The sequence below is a fragment of the Diabrotica virgifera genome, chromosome 7 (assembly GCF_917563875.1).
Source record: "Diabrotica virgifera virgifera chromosome 7, PGI_DIABVI_V3a".
NCBI lineage: Eukaryota > Metazoa > Arthropoda > Insecta > Coleoptera > Chrysomelidae > Diabrotica > Diabrotica virgifera.
The window spans coordinates 182,281,510-182,305,798 of record NC_065449.1 but is presented as its reverse complement, the minus strand read 5'-3'; the positions used below and the strand labels follow the sequence as shown (position 1 = coordinate 182,305,798).

Sequence of the window (24,289 nt, the reverse complement as noted above, 5' to 3'; positions counted from 1 at the left end):
AAATTGTAAATTGTAAATTTTAATATACAGGGTGTTGCTTCAAGGTCACAATTATTTTAAACAAATTTTTTGTTAATCCGGACCTGAATTTTTCTTCTGATTACTAAATGGGTCGTTGCAATGTAGTAAATAAGTATTGATTATTTTTAAAATAAGTATTTATTTGTTCATTAACTTTAATAATTTATTATTAAAAGTTAATAATACCTTGCTTTTTAATCAGACTTCTTAAAAATTTCACTATAATTTGAAATTAAAGTCATTAAAGTCTTCCTCACGCCCAAACACGCCTCAAACACATCGGCACACTATCAAATAATTTGAAAAACACGTAAAATTTGACAAATAATTTGATCACAGGGTCCTTTAGTTAGCCTTCGAGTCGCATAAAAAACGCTAGAGGGCCGGATGCGGTCCGCGGGCCACAGGTTGAGTATCACTGGTTTAAGCGGTGCAAGTGACCTTAAGGGTTGCAGTCAAATCTGTTTGCCTGTAGAAATTAACGTCCAGAAATACATGGAGCAATGTTTATTTGATCACTAGACATTGCTGAATGTTTATTTAACAAATAAACATAGCAAAACTAATTATGTTAATGTTTATATGTATTACTGAATAGAGAATTGAATAACCTTTTAAATGAGCTAGCCCACGACCCCTACTATCGTTTAGAAAAATCATCGATTACGTCTTCACGCCCAGATATACGTCACTAGTATAATATAATATAATGTCAAAAAATCATAATTTAAAATTAAAAATCGATCCGTTTCAGGATTTTTTCTTAAAGTCGCCGGCTTACGAAATAACGAATTTATTCCTTTCATTTGCACTATATAGTCTGTTAAAATTTAGTAATTATCAACTATTTAGTAATTATAATAAAGAATAATAAGCAGTTTTATTCGACTCAGAGTTGGACCACCATTCCATATAGCTATTTCAGCATCTCATGCATCTTCAGTGAAGCTATGCAGTCACAACTCTGAAGCGAATATTAACAACCCTGCCTATTTAAGGGAAACCATCGCGATACAATGATTCCACCTTTTGAGACGTAATGTAGCGACATCTCTCGAAAAACGAGGAAAACAACGAAAAGCCCTAGATACAAAGTTTACTACTTTTAGGTCTGGATCCCACGTATGAAAAAAAAGTTGATTAATAGCAAGCTGAAAATTTGTTAATAGCTTAAGGGTGTCTAGTGTCTAGTCGGATAAACATTTATTTTGTCCGACAGAACAGATTTAAACTCTCCGAACAGAGATTAAACTCTCATGCAAAAATCAGACTGCTATATATCACCTGTCATAATTCCTGTCATTTGTAATATTCTACATGTTCCACTCATTAAAACGCCCAATTGGTGATAAATAGCAGTCTGATTTTTGCATGAGAGTTTAATCTCTGTTCAAAGAGTTTAAGTCTGTTCTGTCGGACAAAATACATGTGCCGTTTTCGTGGTCTGACCGTTCCAAATTTTTAACCTGTTCCACAATTAAAACTTCCCCTGTTCCAGTGTTCCCATATATCAAAGTTTGTCCGACTAGACACCCTTAAGCTATTAACAAATTTTCAGCTTGCTATTAATCAACTTTTTTTTCATACGCGGGATCCAGACCTATTTTTAAACAATTAGAATAATTGAAATAAAAATATAATAAACAATATTTTAAATCCAAGACTTTTCGTTAATAAACTGCTTTCTGGCTGCATCCTGTATCTCTCTCTTTTACAATATATAAGCACAAGAGACGACGAAAATAGGAGAAAGTAAATAGGACACTTTAGCCACGCATTTACCTTCTCTCCGTCAAGGAAAAGGACCGAAAGACAGTTTCTAAATACTCAATTCTGAGTAAAGATGAAAAATAATAAAGGCAGTTTTTGTTTTTATTCGACTCAGAGTTGGACCACCATCTCCATATAGCTATTTCATCATCCCATGCATCTTCAGTGAAGCTATGCAGTCACAACTCTGAAGCGAATATTAACAACCCTGCCTATTTAAGGGAATTATTTTTTTGTCAATTTACCAAATTTGCAAAATTACTTACTAAAATCACTATAGCTAGCCAGTTGTGTCTGAGTTTAGCGAACCAACTATACCTAATACTGTATAAGCTTAGGTCATCAATTTCATTGAGCAGTGCATTCTAAATTTGTTTAACAACTTCATTATTACAGTTAATTGTAAATTCAATAAAGAACATACCAGTTTATTATTCCTTCGTATTATAACAGTTTGGTCAATTCTATAAATAAGCTTGCAATGGTTGTGTAAAAAAGGATGATTAAGCCGCAGTTATTCTTAGAAATAACTTCATTCTAAAAATGTAATGGCCGCAATTGTGGTTTGCGTAGTAAGTGATCCGAGAGAGACGACAATCATTGAACTGACCCCGCTTTATTCATTGATAAATCGACTGGAAAGTGTTCCTTTGTTCTGTTCCCGGTCCATTCAGTAAATTAAAGCCACTGAAAATAATGGCTTAGAAAGGTTGAATCGTTATCTTCTTTTATTCATTTTACATCCTCCTTATAAAATTAAACGGGAAATAACTCAACACTCAGAACTAAGAGATGCCAGTGGCGGATCCAGGAGAGGGAGATGGGGGCGATCGGCCCCCTCTCAAAGCAAGTTATATATAAAGATTATAAAAACAATCATTTATTCAGTTATTTTTTATAGAAATTTAGCCAATCGGCCCCCCCTGCATTTGATGATGCTGGATCCTGCTGGATCCGCCACTGAGAGATAGACTCGGAAAGAACTAATAGAAACGGCGTATTAAAAAATTGTTACGTTCTCAAGATCTAAAATCTTACTTTCAACTTGTACTGTCATACTTTTTGGTAAAAAGTAATCATTGTTGTTGTATAAATAAATACAATTAAAACATTATAATTATAAAAGTAAATTATATTTAAAACAAACGAATTGAGTGTAAAACGAAATCAAGAGACGTATTATATATTTCAGTTCGTTCAGAGAGCGTCATAAACACCCTTACTAGTTTCACTCTCATTAATCTTCAGATAGTGTATGTGCCTATGTTACCGGTCAAACCCGATTTCAGGACAATTGGCCTAGGCCAAACTAGTTTATCCTGATATAAAAACGCAAACTTCAGGCCAAACTAGTTTCGCCTAGATTTCTGAGGTTTCATTGAATGCATCTGCAATAAAAAGTACTCCACAAATATAAATAAGAAATGCCACCAAAGTTCTCCATGTAAAAATAAATAATGATTTTAATAATTGAGCTATAATTATTGATTTTATAAAAAATATTTATGGTAGGGGAGCCCAAACGAGGATTTTTGCAGTAACTCGAGCGCGTCAGATTATCATATTATGGGGAGAACCCTGGTACCCTGTAGATGTATCTCTACCATATATTGGCTCTAAAAACAGGGTAGTTCGTTAAGGGGGGGGTCGAAAAAAAATCTATCCTTAGAAAACTCGAAATCGTCAGATTAAGATAAGGTAAGTTAAGTATTAAGTACATGCAAAACAGTGTATATTTAAAAAATCTGACGATTTGGGCGGGGCGTAAGGAAATGGGTGAGTCACAAAATTTCACAAGAAAAAAGCGAATATTTCGCGAAATGAACGATAGATCTAAAAACTAAAAAAACGCGCTCAATATTTGTCAAAAATCTATCGAATGAATCCAGCGATATTTCGCGAAATAAACATCAGATCGAAAAACTGAAAAATACACTTGTTCAATATGTTTTAAAACTATTGAATGGCACCAAACACGACCCCCCACGGATGTGGATGGGGGGTTACTTTAAAATTTTAAATAGGAGCCCCCATTTTTTATTGCAGATTCGGATTCCTTACGTAAATATAAGTAACTTTTATTTGAAACATTTTTTCGAATTATGGATAGATGGCGCTATAATCGAAAAAAACGATTGTTGGAAATGGAAAATTAAATTAAAAATGGACAAGTCCCCACTAAAATGGAAAACTTTACTTAACTTTTTTAGGTTTTAGGACCTTCTCTTCACAATCCAATAGATCCCCAAAGCGCTCGAGTGACTGCACATTTAGCATACTTTCCTCCCCTACTATTATTATTTGTTTCAATATTATTGTTTGTTTGTTACGAATAATTATAATTTTAATAAAAATGATTATTTTTCCAAGAACAAAGTAATTTATTCAATTTGTTATATATATTAAGCCGTACAAGTTAGCTGAATTACTTTCTTCTTCTTGGCTTTTTTCCATTATGAGTTTGCCGTTTTCGTCTTCCATAGCACTCTATTCTCCCAGTCGCCATCTCTGAGGTCTAGACCAAACTAGTTTATCCTGAAGTAATATGTTTTTATATCAAGATAAACTATGTACATAGTCTAGACCAATTTAATCTAGTCGAAAGTACATAATAGGGCTTTTCATCGACTGTCATTTGTTTCGAGCTTCTGTCATGTGTCACATAATATTAATATATCTACGCCATACGTCTTTGGTTTGTATCATTGGTAAATATCAATAACGTATGACTTAGATGTATTAATATTATGTGACACATGACAGAAGATCGAAACAAATGACTGTGAATGAAAAGCCCTATTGATTACAGATTGGTTGCTGATTTAAACGTAAGTTTAGAAGACACTATTAAGAGTTGTAAGATTTTTAAGTATTTAGGGTAAATGATAAACCGAGATGACACATGTATGAAAGATATAGAAATGAAAATAGTACGGGGAAAACAAGCCACTAAAGCACTCCATGGAGTGATATGGATGAACACTCTCAACTAAAGAAATCAAAAAAGGATTTTTCAGGGCATAGTGCTGAATATTACCCTACAAGAGCGGAAGAATGGCCAGTGACAACAATAATACGAAATAAAATACGAACAGTTAAATTGGAGTTTATGAGAAGGTGTCTACATAAATAGCGTGGTAATTTAATAACTTTTCTCATATTCGAGTTAATTGGAAACTGGCAAAAGTAGTAGAAGATGCGATAAATTATATTAAGCTCGTATAAATAAAGAAATATTTTTATCGATATGTTACAAAGTTGTAACAACTACCTTCTGCTTGTAATATTTTTTACCATTATTTAAAATCGTTAAAAATTACGTTATTAGGGGTGATATTGCAAAAATATCAAAATTGGGTCAACTTATACCGAGTTCCCTGCTTAGAAAGTAAATTTATGAGATAAAACGTTGCATTGTTCGAATCTATTGATAGCGATAGCGCTAATATTGTAATATTATGCGACGTAAGAATATGTTTACTGTTTGAAAATAACACATTGGCTCGGACTTGACCTTGTACCTCGACTTCCATTAACCACATTAAACAACTGATTATTGTTGTTCTAATATTAGAAAACGTCACACTGCACGCACTACTGTAAACAGATTCATTACTTACTATCTTCGGATTCAAAAACAAACATTTCAACATAATATCTAATATCATTATCTTCAATTAATAAGTTGTGTCACTAAAATTTGTTGAGTATTATGTTTATATGGGATTGAGCCACAATTGTTGGTGTAATGAAAATTACATTTATCTACTCCATCTCATTATGTATAAGGCTACGGCTCCACGGGCGAGAAATTGACGCTAGCAGTAGCAGTAAAATGAACTTAAGTTTCCGCGGAACGGAATGGGAGTAGCCGAACTGAACCGACTACTCACAAGTCCTGTACTCGGTACAGTTCGGCTATTCCTATTCCGTTCCGCGGAACCTTAAGTTCATTTTACTGCTACTGCTAGCGTCAATTTCTCGCCCGTGGAGCCGTAGCCTAAGTTTTTAGTTTGTAAAAACTGTCATTATAGAGATAGCAGTGCGTGAAGGATTTAAAGTGTGCGTGAAGTAACAATGTATTTTAAATACGATTTACTTTTTCGCACTGTTTTTGGCACACTTTCATATAATCAAATATCCTTAACATTCGCGTTGTCATGGTGGTGACGTTTGAGCAATAAATTATAACAAAAGTTTTGACAGTTTGTGGTTTGAAAGAAGTTAGAATTTTTAAATGTCAAAGTTCTAAAAATTGTAGAATAGAAATGAATTCCAGTGACGAAGAGTTACAGTTTTTTTATTTGTTTATCGTAGATAAAATATTTTATGAAACTGTGGCTGAAGTACTTTTTGCGAACTTACGCGATGTATGGCACTCGCCCCGCTGTCGCTCGTGCTCTAAACATCGCGTGCGTTCGCAAAAAGCATACTTCACGAACTGTTTCATAAATAACTATTCTGGAAAAAACACAACGACACAATTAATTTTTTAATTTGATTAAACAAATTATTGTTGTAATACTGCTATTAAAGCATTATTACGTTATTAATATGTTATTATTAAAGCAAATATTAATGAAATTGTTAAATTTAAAAATCTGATAAAGGAATTTAATTTAATTTTAAATTTGATTTTTTCAACAATAACACTACTAACAGATTACACAAACTAACTAACACAAAAAATAAGACACAAAAACAGTCACAATTTGATACCCCTAGTGGCCCATCATTTCAGACAATGTTTTTTAACCACAGTTTGCTAGAGTCAATAAGATCGAGATTAAAATTTCATTTGAATGGAAAGTACACATAACCTAAAAATATCCGGTTATGAATTTTTTCCCACAATTTGCAAACCTAATTCTCTTTCTGATGACGATTTCCGGAGTGGAAATCGAAACGTCAAACAGTAGGTAATTAAGAAATGTAATTTTCATTACACCAACAATTGTGGCTCAATATGTGACTGAAAACTGTTTCAGAACCTTGCTAAAATTTGTTGATATTGGATTAATTTATAAGTGCTCTCAATTGAATTTGGTGCAAATTCCTTATTAGAAAAGAGAGAGATATATTTATTGCAATATCGAAAATACACGTAATAAATCACATTTTCCTTAAGAATGGTGAGAATTATAATTATGTATAATTAAAAGCCTAATTTCATCTACGTACAATAACTCTTTTCCTCGTAAAGTTGTTGTAACGTCATCCGATTTGACATTGTTATTTTCTCACAGCGTTGCTGTATTAGGTCTGGATCCCGCGTACCAAAAAAAAGTTGATTAATAGCAAGCTGAAAATTTGTTAATAGCTTAACGGTGTCTAGTCGGACAAACTTTATGTATCGGAACACTGGAACAGGGAAATTTTTAATTGTGGATCAGTTTAAAAATTTGGAACGTCAGATTACGAAAACGTCCCATGTATTTTGTCGGACAGAACATCCGATTGATTTGTTACCATTTCATTAAACTCTCATGCAAAAATCAGACTGATATTACTAATCAACATGATTCCTGTCATTTGACATGTTCTTCGTGTTCCACTCATTAAAATGACCAGATGGTGATAAACACCAGTCTGATTTTTGCATGAGAGTTTAATGAAATGGTAACAAATCAATTGGAAGTTCTCTCCGACAAATATACATGGAACGTTTTCGTAGTCTGACGTTCCAAATTTTTAACCAGTTCCACAATTAAAACTTCCCCTGTTCCACTGTTTCGATACATCAAAGTTTGTCCGACTAGACACCGTTAAGCTATTAACAAATTTTCAGCTTGCTATTAATCAACTTTTTTTTGGTACGCGGGATCCAGATCTATATTGTCAGGATAGTAGAAAGTATGTGACAAAAATGTAAGATTTTATTACTCTAATTAGTCTAAACGCATTCGACAGCTTCATCATTATGTTTAAAGGGAAATAATCACCATACAAAATTGGATGGTTCCCTATCGAAAACGTTTTTGGATTTCTTAAGTATGTAGGTATCCTACATGTAGATATATTATCAGTAGTAATTGCACAAGAGCTCTAAAATTACTGAATTTTTCCCGAGTGACACTTTGACAGTTTTAATTTTACGAGCCGAAGGCGAGTGAAATTATGTCAAAGTGTCACGAGGGCAAAAATTCTATATTAATTTTAGAGATCGAGTGCAATTTGTTCGTTGCGATTATTTCATGAATAAAACTGTTCAAAATCAAAATTTTATTGTAATTTATTTATGTAAGTACAAATTAGTACAATTAAACACACAGTTGTTATAAATATTTTACGGTTGAAAGTCATCACTTTTATAATTTTTAAAACATTAATTGTCATTAATGTCACTGAATGTATTTTTTCATAGCAACGAAGGGCATCTGACGTAATATACTTGACGACGGGAAATTATAAAAAATTATCAGTTTAATTTAGATTTCTGTAGCTTTCTATTGGTCAGAATCTCCTATGAATGAAATAATCATTTCTAATTCGTCATTTGGACCTATAGCTAGGATGCTTTGGTGTCTTTTCAAACCCATTAGAATGGCATCCGGTGTTCTAGTATCTAGTTCACGCTAACGATGGAAACTGATTCATCCTTACCATTCCTCGACGGCCTCATAAGGAATAACCGATCCCAAAGTTGCCAGTCTGTTTAACCAAGACCCATCCATACCAACTGCTACTTGCATACCAAATATTATCACTCACCTTCACAAATTATTTTAATCATTAATACTCTTGTTTCCAGATCAAAAAGCCTTTACAACGATAGAAGTAGATCCGCAGAACTTTTTTCTCTAAAACAAGCACCGCCCAAAATGGTTTCGGTGAAAATCATGCTAAGAGGCTCTATTATCTATTCCACATTGATCTGAATTATTTAGAAGCAACCTACATCGCTTGTTGAGGTAAGGAACCTATCTGTCCCTCTGCTTTGAGAGCACTAGATGGCACCTGGTATTTATTAGAAAATACCTAGGACGTCAAACAACAAGGAAATAATTTCAACTTTCTACTTTTAAAAAGTATGAAAATAATATTTAAAATAATATACGAAAAAGAATATTCACACCTTCGTCTGTCCCGCCATCTTGAGACCGGTTTCGCCATTTATGGCTCGTCAGTCAAGCTTTGCCAAGCAGACGAAGGCTGGATTCCACAGGGATCTATTTCCTATTAAATCGCAATCCAAAGAATCAGACTCTCATCATACGAAAGATCATTATTTTTTCCAACGGTGTCCCAGACAAAATCAATACAAGTGTCAAATCAAAGAAAATAAAGACCCCTGTCAAAAATTATTATTTCTTGTCCGATCCGTCAGAAAACATCCCAAACAAACAACAAGGATTTTATGAATTTCCTTGTACTGACTACTCATGATCTGACATTGCCCAAATCAATCGAATAATCCCAAACAGAATGTATGAACATTACAATTCCGATTCAGTTTTAGCCCTAACTTAACATCATCCTCATACACTCTAGACCTAGACTATAGCCACATCCATTTCTATAAACAAAGAATTATCCGGGAGGCATTTGAAATCGAAGAACGCCCTAATTGTCTCAGAGAAATAGATGACTACCTGGTTGTCTTCAACATAAAGATCACAATCATAATAAAATGTTCAGCTCCTGTAGTCAAGAATATTGCCAACATTGATTTCAGAGATTAGGACGAAAGCTTGGTGTAGCCAAACTCGACGTGATTCAATTGATTTTCTCAACAACTGTCTTTTAAACAAATTTACCATGTTGACTTACAGAAGAGCTTCTTATGGAACTGCTAGGACCTCATAGTCATATTTACATACAATAACATTACTCATAGATCAAATGTGATTGTAGGACAATCACAATTGAAAAGTTTTGACCATATCACACTATAGAGAGGTTCCCTCTTTATACTGTGACCATATTATACAAAATTTACAAATAAGAGACTTACTCATTCAGTGTAATCCATTGAGTATACTAGACGAACTTACCTGAAAAAGAAAAAAAATATTTATAATATGTATTTAAAAGACTAGTCAAATATAAATATCTTTAGATATTACAGTTACAGTATTATCGTTTTTAATTGTTTTGTGACTTTGGTTTTTTCCATACGATTTAACTTGTTTTTTCCTTTTTTATTCAACTAAATTATATTTTTAAACACACTAACACTTCAACCAACCCCTCAATCTCAATAGACTTAGAACAATTCAAAGAGCTATTGGAAAAATCATGATAAATGTAAGCTTAAGAGTGATCTCTACAGGAAACGAAGATCTAAAAAGAAAACCTAGAGTAGAAGATGTTATCGAAGCTATCGCTGCTATCGCAAAATCTATGTGGAAATAGGTAGGAGATATGGCAAGAGCGATCGAACACAAGTGGACAAAGACACTAAGACGGCCCGGGTTCGATACCAGTAGATAACAGAATTTCTTAATTTCTAATTTAACTGAGCCGCTACCGTGGTTCGGATGGCACATAAAGACATCGGTTCCGATTACATACGTAGTTGTTAACACTAAGACCATAGTCAGAAAAAGTAAAAAGTGAATGCGCATTGTTAGAGCTCTGACAAAGAAGAGGAAAATCCAGTTCAAGTCTCGGCCAACAAAATTTACATTTTGTTCGTTGTACTGGGCCGACGTAGCAATCTCATGAATTACTTGTGAGGAAAAATGTTAATAAAAGTCTACTTCAAAATTCTAAATTCTATTAATTATATCAGGAAAAGTAGACAAACTTAGAAATTAATATTGTTCTTAATCTTTTGTAAATACATTCTTATTATTTTTATTTTTTCGAAAGATTTTCTGGCCTGTTCTATTCTAGATCTTATTTCTAGATCAGGATTTAGTTATGGTTTTTTCGGATTGACATCACTTTGGTGGTCGAATTGGTCTTGTCGATGAGTCGTTGTAGATTGTAGACACAAGTCGGAATCCTCCATCAACACCGTATCATCTGCGTATCTGATGGCTTTATTACTTTAATTTAACTATGTATAACTTAAAAACTGGAAATACTTGAATTTTACGTTTCGGATTCCAAAAAGCGTTTTGTAATATGAAAACTTCAGCTTCCAATCCGGAGATCAGACTACTAAAGTATTTTCATCAATTTGGCAATTAGGGTTTATTTTCAAATACCTATATAGTTAGTAAAAAGCTCAGGGCACTAACAAGTAAAGACCGCACAAAAAGTAAATAATACTTCTAACACCCCAAGGCAGAAGATTGAATTTTTATTTTTCTACATATCTTTTTTCATGTTGTATACATAAGAAATAACACGTGCCTTAGATTTTCCTTTATTTTCTTCTCACAATATGTACTTGCGCTCGAAGGGATTAAATCTCTGTCGAAACGTTATTAAATAAATATCCATTTACTGCCACATGTTCTTTATATTAATAAAAGGTAAATAAAGTAACATATAGCTATGCAATCAAATCAAATTATCCAACGTTAGATTTTGATGAAAGATATGATTCGTCAGTTTTGAAGTCGTCAAATCGGGTACGGCTAGAGCTATTAATATTTGACCCCAAAAATTTTTTGGAGAGGATAGTATCTTCTCAGCTCTACTACAGCAGGGAACAGATATCGTATAGTGACTCGACTCACCTAGCAAAAATATTTTTATAAGTTTCATCTTAGGCTATATTGCAAAAGGCTGCCGGCAGGTTAGGATCTGCTTTATTCCTAGGCGTTTCCTAGAGAGGGAAACACCGTCTAGCTAGAGAAACCAAAATTCTATTAGTCCCACCTTTCTTCTGCTAGAGTATGAAAAACGTACTAAACATTTACATAGGAAGTGAATAGTTGCAAGTTTACCTCTTCAAGAGCTTAATAATTTGTGATGAAATTTAAAAAAATAGTAAATAGTGAACGCATTTTGAACAATCCATTTTTTTTAATTCTGAAGGCTTTTCTTTCGATAGACATTGTTTCTTAATTGTAAATTAATAAAGAAACACTATCAGATACAGAAGTGATTATGAGCCTTCCAGTGATTAATTATTAATTATTCCACCTTAAGGAAATAGGAAACTATCTGAAGGTACACAACGCCGCAATTTTTTTAAGTTATACTTCTTTAGGCGCGATTGAGATTGAGGGTGAATTTATATTGATCTGCGCGCATGCGCACACCGACAGTATGGTATTAGTCGTTATACGGGCTCTGATTGGGTGTTGAAATGGTCTGTCAATAATAAATAATTGTTCAATATGAAGGTAAACAAATGTATAATATATTAGTTTTATTGTTGTGAGGACAGAAACAAAAAAGTTTATAATTGTAGTGACATTTAAATAGTTTTTAAAAGCAACAGGTACGTAATAATTGTAAATGTATCATAGGTACCTACCTATTTGAACCTACCAAAAGACATAGTATGTAATACTTTTATTTACATAATTTGATTACCATCAAAATTTCTTTCAATGTTCACCTAATATATGGTTTTCTTACTCTATGTTTTGTTGTATTTTTTCAATTTTAAATCATTTCAATTCAAAATCAAAATAATTTAATTTAATTCAAAAATGTCAAAAGCTTAATCCGTTTAGTTAGTCGATCTTCGCACATAATGACACATTGCCTCCGTGGCGAAGCGTTTATTAAGGCGAATGAACCCCAATATACCAACCGCGCTGATAGCTGGTTCGAATCCCAATAAAAGCTTTTATTTTTTTTTAATTTTTTTTATACATTTTATGATTGTGAGTATATTTATTACATAATTTTATTTTCAGAAAATACGTATTTAGTTAAAAAAATTTCCGACAATTAATGTTCAGAAATCATTTGTGGCATTTTTAATTTGTTTGTGTGTGTTTTATTCTTTTATTATTTTAATTTTTGGCACTGTTTTAATAAAAATGTTTGAGAAGTAGCAAGTATAAATTAGTTTAATATTTAAATAAAATATAAATAAAAAGTATATTAATTTCGTTTAAATCATATAATCGAAGTATAACTTCTTACGTGCGTACAAAGTACACACACATTCTTTTTTTGAAATCAAATTTCAAAAAGCTATGGAGTTATGAAAGCAATAGAAACAGATGAATACTTCCCTATAAGAAGTTTTAATACATAAAAAGAAAATGTCATATGGATTGTGAGTATTAAATTCTTTACTTCTTTCAGGCAAAATATTTGTAAAAAATTAAATGTAACCAGATATTGATTAAGACGTTTTCCAATTTAACAATAAGTATACTTATTAGAATACCGGTTAAAGGAATATCCCGGTATAAGGAATAAAAATTTAAGGTACCAAAACGTTTTTACTATGCACATATGATCGATGATCGGTTATTGTTATTAGAATATCCCTGTTATAGAAATACTTTTGCTTGGCACGAAGGCTATTCCAATAAGCGGGTTTGACTATTAAAATAAGTTTGTAATCTAATCCTACTATTATCTACCAGAGTTTGATACTTGAACGAATGTGTTACATATACTAAAAACGGAAATAATAATTATTGTAGATCAACACTTCCTAATCTGAATCATCTTAATTCAATGCAATCTTTAATTCACTAAGGTCAAAATTCTTGACGCTTTCATACAGCTAGTTATGTCTTCTAACAATAACTCAAGGCTTATCCTGCTTAATATGAATTATTTATTCGCGAATATGGTATTCTCTGTGCCAAGAACCTTGGCATTAAGGGGAATTAAAAAAGGAAATGCCTAAGCTGAAGTATACGAGGGTTGCTTTGAACATTTTTAGTTTAAGTCAGGCGTTTGCAAGCTAACAAATCGATTCCAGTATGTTATATATTGTTAATAATTATTGTCTTCCTTGTCTTCTCAAAGCTAGTAATAATAATTTTTTAAATTTGCGTATAGTGTATATCCATAGAGCGTAACTCATTTAGACTAGATTCAATTTTCCACCAAGAAAAAGTATCGTAGTACGCCCTGGAAATTAAAATTTTTTTTGTTCCTCTTCTAGGCTTTCTAGAGAAGATCTACTACCAGATCGTCTGCATATCCTATAATCTATGTGAAAACCGGTGTCAATTGCTTGCTTACTACTTCATGTTTTCTTAATTGTTCCGTCTAGTACTATATTTAGAAAAAAATGTGGTATGTATACAGGGTGCGCCAAACCTCTGGTTTTCTTTGATTACGGCTAAACTATGGGATGTACAAAAAAATGATTTTAACAAAACTAATGTATATCAAAACCGTCTATAATTTAAAATTATTTTCGATTATACAGGGTGAGTCAGAACGACGGTATGAACCAAAGTTGTATTTTTTTAAATGGAACACCCTATATATTAAATCATTTTTGAATACAGTTTTTAAAAATATGAAAAATTCGTATAAGGTCTTATAGGCCTAAAGTTAATAATTTTCAAAATATTTACATTTTTATTGAGAAAAATGGTAATATTTATAGGGCTGTGGATTATGTTTCCAAGGGAATAAAAATTTAAGTGGTAGGTCAAAGTTATTATAATATAATGTCATTTTTAAATAATTTAATATCTTTTACTTATAGCTATAAAATATACAGTGTGATCACTATTTGCAAATTCAAAATTTTCTCATTTTTTTAATGGAACACCCTGTATCTTATTATTGCATTTTGTTGTAAATATTACAACCTTTCTTTTGGTATAAAGTTGTATGTACATAGCATGTTTGGTTTTGTAAATATTTAAAATTTAAGATTTTACGTTTCGCGGATATTTTATATCCGCGATAATTTTAATTAAATTTTTTTGCAAAAAAAAATTATACTCTGATTTTAGAAACACACTAAAATATGAAAGATGAAAATAAAAACGCAATTAAAGATTAAAATAAAACGTATGCAAGTGCAACTTAATTGAATTTAATAACTTTAAAATTATGTTACTAATAGTGCAGTCACTGAAGGTTTTCGCCTCCGATTTCGTTGAACCTCCATTGATTTTTATGAAAATTGGTGAGTAGTTAGAGAATACCTCAAGGAACAAAGGTGACATAATGCTAACTTGCGCTTTTATCTTGGGGGTCGATTCCACCCCTTCTCGGGGGTAAAAATTATTTTATTAAAAATAATTCCGTAAATCGATAGAGGGTCAAATTCTAAGCAAAATTTGTTATATAAAGTTATTAAAATAAATCAAAACTTTTTGAGTTATTAAACATCAAAAATTTTAATTTTTCGTGAGAAAAATCCATGTTTTTAACCGATTTTTCATAAATAACTCAAAAACTATAAGTTTTTACAAAAAAGCTTTAATTACCAAAATTGAAGTTAATAAAAACGAAATAAACTCCTTGCTTAAAAAACTAAACTAATGTTAATTGAAAGTGAGTTAGGGGTAATTGAATGTATATTTTTTTAGACGAGTACTCAAATCTAAGTATTCAAGCTTAAATAACGGGAAAACGATGCATTTTATAAAATATACCTGCCAAACACTTATCAAAGTACTTCGGAATACCTATCAAATGAGCTCCAGGAGAAGTTAATAGCATCAAAATTAAGCAAGTTATGATGAAAATAAGAGAGCCCTTTCGAATTTTTTAGGAAAAAGTGAAAAACAAAACATAAGCCATTTCCACAAAAATTAAAATTTATAGTAATCCTTACTAGAATTTCTTTATATTAGTATAAGTAATGATTTCAATAATTTTGACCGGTTTAGAATGCATATTTTTGAAAAAAAGATATAATTTAAGAAAATCAAAATTTTTAAAATTATTGTAATTTTCATTTTCTTTTGATAATAACTCCAAAAATACTCAATATACCTAAAAACTGATATTTAACTAAATTTTAGTTTTTTCTGTACCAAATATTTTACCGTTTTTACTATTTCCCTAGGGTAAAAAATAACCGAGATAAAAACGTTTAAAACTTAAATTTTGCTGCGACAACCATGTAACCGGGACTATTTAACCTTTTATTTTTAAAAAAGTAAGAGGTTTAAAAGGATAAATTTGACTTGGTTTATTATCCCTTGAAATTAGCTTTCAAATGGTTTTTAGCTGAATCTGATATCGTACAAATTGACGAAGTTATTAAAAAAAAAACAACACATTTTTTGGAAAAAAATTAGATAAATTTTTAAAAATTTTTGGTGCATAAACTTTTATCGCTATCAACCTGTTCGGGGACTCATTTGATAGATATCTTTAAGACAAATGTTTAATACTTTAGGTCTTAGGTTATAAAATGCATAATTTTTCCGTTATTTAAGATTGAATATTTGGATTTGGGTACTCGCCGAAAAAAATATACATTCAATTACCTATAACTCACTTTAAATTAACACTAAAATGTTCTTTTAGTAACGAGTTTATTTCATTTTTTATTAGCTTTAATTTTGGTAATAACAACTTTGTTCTAAAAACTTACAGTTTTTGAGTTATTTATGAAAAATCGGTTAAAAACATGGATTTCTCTCACGAAAAATTAAAATGTTTGATGTTTAATAACTCAAAAAGTTTTGATTTATTTTAATAACTTTATGTAACAAATTTTACTTAGAATTTGTCCCTCTATCGATTTATGGTATTATTTTTAATAAAGTAATTTTCACCCATGAGAAGGGGTGGCATCCACCCCCAGGGTAAAAGCGCAAGTTGGCATCATGTCACCTTTGTTCCTTGAGGTATTCTCTAACTACTCACCAATTTTCATAAAAATCGATGGAGGTTCAACGAAATCGGAGGTAATAACTCATATCCACCTTCATTGACTCCACTATAACAATTTTTTACCAAACTAATAAGTAATTAATATGGATAAATTAATTATTAAATTAAACAACCAATTTTAAAATCTTCCTTAGAAATTTTTCTACCCTAGTAACTTTATTGTACCCAATTTTGTTAGTTAAACTGTATTGAGTAAGATCAGTTAATAACTTTTTAATTTACCTACATCTTGAGAACGTATAAAGTATGCTTTGAAACAAATGAACGTTATAGAAGTATATTATGAAGTAAATAGTATCTATATAGTCGTGTCACAAAAGCAGGCAATACTTTCTAATGGTTTCACCCAAAACAAATGTCATATCCATCAATTGTTCGGTTGAAAAATTAAAATTTAAAATATAAAAGATTGTTACAAAAATTTCAACTACAAAAGTATTACCAGCTTTTGTGACACCAGTTAATACTATTTATATTAATAAATAATTTGACTAATACATTTAACATTAATTTGTTTCAAAGCATACTTTATAATTATGTTCTCAAGATGTAAGTAAATTTAAAAGGTAAATTAAAAGTTTAACAGATCTTACTCGTAAATACAATATAGCTAACATTTAATTTGGTACAGGAAAGTTGATGTGGTAGAAAAATTACTAGGGTAGATATCAAATTTGGTGGTTTATTTAATTAAGTAACCAATTTACGCATTCATTAGTATGGTAAAATATTTTTTGTAAAATAATTTCAAGTTATTAAATTCAATTGAATTGTACTAGTATACGATTTATTTTAATCTTTAATTACGTTTTTATTTTCATATTTGATATTTTGATGTATGTTTCTAAAACCAGATTATAATTATTTTTTTTGCAAAAAATTTTTTAATAAAAAATCCGCAAAAACGTAGTATCTATAGTTTTTTTAAATATCTACAAAACGGAACACGCTAGGTACATACAATCTTATACCAAAAGGAAGGTTGTAATATTTACTACAAAAGGCAATACTAATATACAGAGTGTCCCATTTAAAAAAAAATGAGAAAATTTTGTATTTGCAAATAGTGATCACACTGTATATTTTATGGGTATATGTCAAATATGTTAATTTTTTTTAAAAATAACAGTATGCTAAAAAAACTTTGACATATCATTTAAATTTTTATTACCTTGAAAGCCTAATCCACAGCCCTTTGAATATTACCATTTTTCTCAATAAAAGTGTAAATATTTCGAAAATTGTTAACTTTAGGCCTATAATACCTTATATAAATTCTTAATATTTTTAAAAACTATATTCAGAAATGATTTAATATATAGGGTGTTCCATTTAAAAAAACATAACTTTGGTTCGTACCGTCGTTCTGACTCACCCTGTATAATCGAAAATCATTTTAAATTATAGACGGGTTCGATATACATTAATTTTGTTAAAAACTTTTTTTTGTATATCCCATAATTTAGCTGTAATCAAAGAAAACCAGAGGTTTGACGCACCTTGTATATGGTATCTGCTTGTAGTACAGCTATCCTATCATGATGTTTTCCGGGTTTTATTCCTCTTATGACGTCCGCGACAGAACTACCCATTGTCGTTTATTAGTCTGATTATTTTTCTTGGTATATTAATGTTTCCATTTTCACCAAAAGTTTACGTAGGTATATTTTTATCGAGTCAAAGACTTCTTCATAATGTATAAAAAGTAGCTTCAGTTCTATATCATATTCGTATCACATCTCAAGTGAACGCATGGCATCTATAGTTGACTTCTGTTTTCTAAAGCCCTGGGCGCTATTCTTGACCACTCGTAAGTACAAATGTCATTCTAGTCTAAGAGCTAGTGAACCCTCCGACTAAGGTCAGTATTATATTAGGCAACTGGTGACGCCACCAAGTTGCTCCACCAGTGACTCATTACGTCACGGGGCATTTAAGTAAATGAGACCTATTAGACTACGGTAACTGGTTGTGCCACCAGTTGCACATATCGGCCACCAGTTGCCCATAATATTTTGTGTGCTTTAATTTGGTGGAGCCACTAGTTGCGCCACCAGTTGCCCCACTAGTTGCGCCACCAGTTACCTAGTCTAATAATGGCCTAACGGTCGTCCTGTAAGGCTAAAAATTTTTCTAGTGATAATTCATAGCACACCAAGGCTAAAAACCATGACCTGGCAGGCCTCAGCGGTGCACGTGTATTTACCAGGTGAATCGAAAAGTGCAAATTTAGGGGGTAAAATAAACTTTCTCCTGTAAGGTTTAAATTTAAATATGTGTTTGAGTAAGTCATTTAGAAGAACTGTGTACAATGACAGGCGATTCTGAAGAGCATAAGACCTTGCCAGGCGAGGGGAAAGATTAGGGGTTTTTCCTAAAATTATTCTTTTTGCATCGAACAAATTTTTTTTAGGTTTTTTAAATCTTTTCAAACAGAAAACGTCTTTAGTGATTTTTTTCTTAAGTTAATAGTTTTTGTTATATGAGCGATTGAAAATATTGAAAATTGAGAAATCGGCCATTTTTAACCCTAAATCGGACATTTATCTAAAAATTTAAATGTTGCCAAGGTACGTAGATATTCTTTAAACATTGATTGATGAAATCCCGAAGAGTTTTTTGCAATAAAATATCGAAAACCCCTTTGTTTTTTTTTAATTGCTAATCAAGCAGGTGCGACACTGTAGTATAAGTGAGGACGTTTGAGTTTGCATAAATTAATTATCTCAAGAATGGAAAAATTTCAAGAGAAATCCTCAGGCAGGTCGATTTTTATTTTTAAATTAGGACTTTTTGGCATATATATAATACTAGTGACGTCATCCATCTGGGCGTGATGACGTAATCGATGACTTTTTTAAATAAGAGTAGGGGTTGTGTGATAGCTCATTTGAAAGGTTATTTAATTCTCTATTCAGTAATATTAACAATAACATAATTATTTATACAGGGTGTATAAAAAAAATTTTTCTTCTATTTGTCAAATTTAATCAAAGTTAATTTAATAAAAAAAAATTTTTTGTACACCCTGTACAAATAATTATGTTAATGTTTATATTAGTGAATAGAAAATTCAATAACCTTTCAAATGAGCTATCACACAACCCCTACTCTCATTTAAAAAAATAATCGATTACGTCATCTCACTCAGATGGATGACGTCACTAGTATTATATATATGCCAAAAAGTCCTAATTTAAAAATAAAAATCGACCTGTTTAAGGATTTCTCTTGAAATTTGCCCATTCTCGAGATAATTAATTTATGCAAACTCAAACGTCCTCACTTATACTACAGTGTCGCACCTGCTTGATTAGCAATTAAAAAAACAAAGGGGTTTTCGATATTTTATTGCAAAAAACTCTTCGGGATTTCATCAATCAATGTTTAAAGAATATCTACGTATCTTGACAACATTGAAATTTTTAGATAAATGTCCGATTTAGGGTTAAAAATGGCCGATTTCGCAATTTTCAAAATTTACAATCGCTTAATATAACAAAAACTATTAACTTAAGAGAAAAATCGCTAAAGACGTTTTCTGTTTGGAATGATTCAAAAAACCTAAAAAAAAATTTGTTCGATGCAAAAAGAATAATTTTAGGAAAAACCCCTAATCTTTCCCCTCGCCTGGCAAGGTCTTATGCTCTTCAGAATCGCCTGTCATTCTACACATTTCTTCTGAATGACTTACTCAAAGACATACTTAAATTTAAACCTTACAGGAGAAAGTTTATTTTACCCCCTAAATTTGCACTTTTCGATTCACCTGGTAGATACACGTGCACCACTGAGGCCTGCCCGGTCATGGTTTTTAGCATTGGTGTGCTATGAATTATCACTAGAAAAATTTCTAGCCTTACAGGACGACCGTTAGTCGGAGGGTTCACTAGCTCTTAGACTATTCGCAAGATTGAACGATGCGAACGAAATAAGAGTTTTTCGTATTCTGGAGCACTCGCAACAATTGCGAACGTTCCAAACTCGCTACGAGTGCTTGTAATCATTCGCATCGTCTTCGCAAGTGAAGATTGTAATGTTTTATGTTTATTTTTAAATGGAATTTGGAAATTGTATAATATATTTAATTGTTGCTGTGACTTTTATGTAGAATAATAATTGGTGCGATAAATTATTATATAATTTTATTCATTCGTTAATATCTAATACATTTTTTAATTTTCCAGGTAAAGTTAAAGTCATTTTTAAGAAGAAAAATTCTTTTGAGTAAAGGCATTTGAAAATTTTGCACTTAGCAAATTAGGATTTTTTCCATAAATTCCAGCAATAATTTTTCTTCTCGTCTGGCATTGGTTGTTCGTTTTGATTTAACTAATGGAATTTTCATTTTCAAAATACAAATATAAACAATATTAGACTGTGTAACGTCGGCGTCGTGTAACCATGTGTAACAAAAACGATAAATAAATAATCGAACCCTAAATGAACCCTAACGTTCCCTAACCCTATTCCGAATTCCTACAGCAGACAGCAGTGAAGATAGACGTTTTAGATATTTACAGTGTTGCTAAATGTATTTAGATGTGAACAATGCGAACGGTCGCATGTTTATGCGAACGGTGGTCAAGAATACCATTTTTAGGAAATGTTCGCAAATCAATCCTTCGCAACTTACGTATACGCGCTAATTGCGAGTGATGTCGAGAATAGCGAGCCTGCAAGTGATCTTTCAACGGTTCTCAGTGTATTTCTCTAGCCTGTTTCAAAATATTTTGTATGTGATATTCAGTCGAATAATCCCTCTGTAAACGTTGATCTTTTTGGGTGTCCTTTTTTATTAGCTCTTGTTGAGACTTTCTTCTTTTATTGCGCATGTTTTCTTTCTTCCAAATATCTTCGATAAGTTAGCAAAGTTACATTAGTAGTTCTTCTCCCTAGTTCCTCATTAGCTCGTTATTGATTTCATTCGGCTCTGCTGCTTTTACTGATTATATCCATTTCACTCTTTCAGTAAGATGGAATGTTTGTGGCTTCTTTTCTTCATATATTATCCCCAAATAACTACTTATCAATATTTAGTTGGTTTTATATAAATTAGTGAAAGATTTGATCCAGTTGTCTTTTTATTTTCCATTGCTTCTTTACATAATTAAATAGTTATTTAAATTTTTTATTTTATTGATTATAACTAGAGAGCGGAATATATGCAACACAACATTACCAAAACATGCGCATATATATGCATTACTTTTACTACAAATATGCAGGTATTTTTTCTAAATATGCAAATGCATATTAAAAATACTCAAAAATAAAACAATATATTAAGTCGTAAGATCTTCAGAAAAGTTGCCTTCAAAAATACGTACAACTTTCCTCAAACAATCGAAGCCCTCATTTTTTTCTAAAACATTTTTTAATTTATTTCTAATTGTAATCCCTGTATTTCCGGGAATTTTTTGACAATGAGCAGAAAAAGTGTTAACAAGATTAACCGAATCACTTAATTGTAAATTCCTTTGTTCTAATGACTTTATTAGATCTGGTAAAAAACTAAAATTAACTTTTATGAACATAAGTTCTTTAGCAATTTGTACGTTACTTAAAGAACAAAGTACGTTACTTAAGCTGAAGAACAAAAGCGGAATTGTCTACAATTTGATGGATTTTTGTATTTTGATGCTTCTCTCTATGTCCGTCTTTATAGAAGTAAAAGCGAATTTGTCGAATAAAAACACTCTTTCCAGAAAAATTTCTTTTGTGGGACATGATGCTTTTGTTTGTCAGTTCCTCATTTAAAAAATGAAATGTGAAAATGAATGTAACTTACGATTTTGGAACAGGCCTTGCAAAATACTTTGTCTCCACTTAGCTTTAACTCGGGAAAACACTTTATCCAAGCACTTTTTTGAATGGTAGACATATTTAAATTTAATATATACCAATCACTTCAAAAACACTAAATACGATACAACGTTTACTTTAAACAAATGTTGGCCGGAAACTGACAAAATAATTATTAGACCCTTAAAAGCAGGTAGGTACCTACGACTTGCTACGCTAATAAAATAATATTTTTCTGGGAACACCCATAATTGTTAAATTCAGGTAGTAATGGGAATGTCCAGATGAGCGATAGATAGATAAATAACGAGCTCGTTCATATCGAAGTTATAAAATTCCAACTAAGAGTCTGAAAATATGCAATATATGCATCTATATGCACTTTGCATATATTCCGCTCTCTAATTATAACTGTTCTTTAATGCTTACTATTTTCTTTCTTTTGTATAGTTTATGCGATATTTGTCTATCCGTTTATAACCTAAGTTTTGTTCTGTTCCAAATTCTATCCATGTTATTTTTGATTGTTTCTTTCCAAGTGTTCACTTTTCTGAGTTATTTCTTGGCCGGTGTCCTGTGTCCAATCGTGTTCTCTACTAAAACTTTCTGATGATGGTTTTGATAATATTCCAGTCAATTTCTATGCATGTTAAATTAGTGCCTTTCAATGCCAATTAAAGTGTTTAGTGCCAGTGAAAAAAAATTATAAAGCTTTTTATTAAATGTTGTTACTTTTAACTTTTTATGACATAGTTACAGATCAGTCCTCGTATTTCGTGGTATTAGACTTGAATATCCAACTCAAACCGACGAAAGAATTGCAGACCGTTTATGACACATCTAAAGATAGACATATTGGGCGCCGTCTTTTTACAAATTGCAGGAGTAAAATTTCCAGACGGAATGGGGTTATACATATGCATATATTGTGCATTTTGCAGTAAAGCGTCGACAAGTGTACATCAACCGCTTTTTGTAAAACCGTCACGTAGTTATTCAAAATTAGAGAAAATAGTTGAAATGCTGGTGTACCACTATAAGGATAAAGAAGGAAATAGGGATTCTCTACATATTCTTCGCGCTTTAAAAATATAAGAGAACGACACATGATGTATGATTAATCTGTAGCAATTCTTGCCAATTCTGAATTGTTGCTACTGTATGGTATGTCAATTGGTTTATGAACAAAACACTGCTGTATTCATGTAATCTCAGTTTTGTACATGTGTTATAGTCAAAGCCCGAATTTCAGTCACTCCTAGGTTTTACTAGGCAATCCTCAGGTCTGACTGACGGTCTTAGTCAAAGCCCGAAATAAATTACAGTTTCGGCCTTTGACTAGTCAAACCTAGGAGAGACTAAGTTGGTCAGGCATAGGTCGAAATTTAATTTTATGAAATCGGGGTTTGACTAGTCAAACCCCGATCATCTATTAAAATGTCGTAATTTGTTAGATTAGGTTTATTAAAACGTTATTTTTTTATTTTAATAAAAAATTAGTGTTTATTCTCACATGTTGAGGCAGTATGGCGTTTAGTGTTGCACAATACGTTGACGTTTTACACTTACATAATTTTGAAGAGCATTTTTTATTGCAGTAGCATTTTTAAAAGTATTGTCCTCCAAATTTAGAATATTTTGTACTAATTTCTCTTAGAGACAGCTTAACGTCTGGAACATCTTCGAAATTAAGAAAATGCTATTTGCATTCTCTTACTTGATTGCTTGAAAAAAGTGTGTTTATTGTTCCGTATTTCGTACCAACTCTATATAAACCGTCAATTGTTTTATCTTGTATGATACCCAAAATATTTCGAACATCTCCTTTGGCTCTATCAAAGCTGGGAATAGGTATTGTTACAATCTTTTCGATCGAAATTGGAGGAAATTACACCAAACAAATGTGTGTTACACCATAACAAATGAGAAAATTATTTCATACTATGTATTTTCACACAGAATAAAAATATTTTAAGGAAATAACTTCCACAGAATTGTAGGAGTT

At 31.5% G+C, this 24,289-nt stretch overlaps 1 protein-coding gene across 7 annotated transcripts in view; it reads right to left on the bottom strand.

Moving 5' to 3' along the window:
* LOC114327765 (phosphatase and actin regulator 3) overlaps nt 1–24,289 on the bottom strand; it is a 1,198,052-nt gene that overhangs the window by 542,215 nt on the left and 631,548 nt on the right. The window contains exon 1 of one of the 7 annotated variants that reach the window (XM_050655623.1): nt 9,746–9,785. The exons of the other annotated variants lie outside the window; for them this stretch is intronic. Within the exon in view, the coding sequence (XP_050511580.1) occupies nt 9,746–9,749 (4 nt within the window). The 5' untranslated portion in view covers nt 9,750–9,785. Of the gene's footprint in view, nt 1–9,745; nt 9,786–24,289 lie in introns of those variants that run through there. 7 annotated transcript variants of the gene reach the window in all.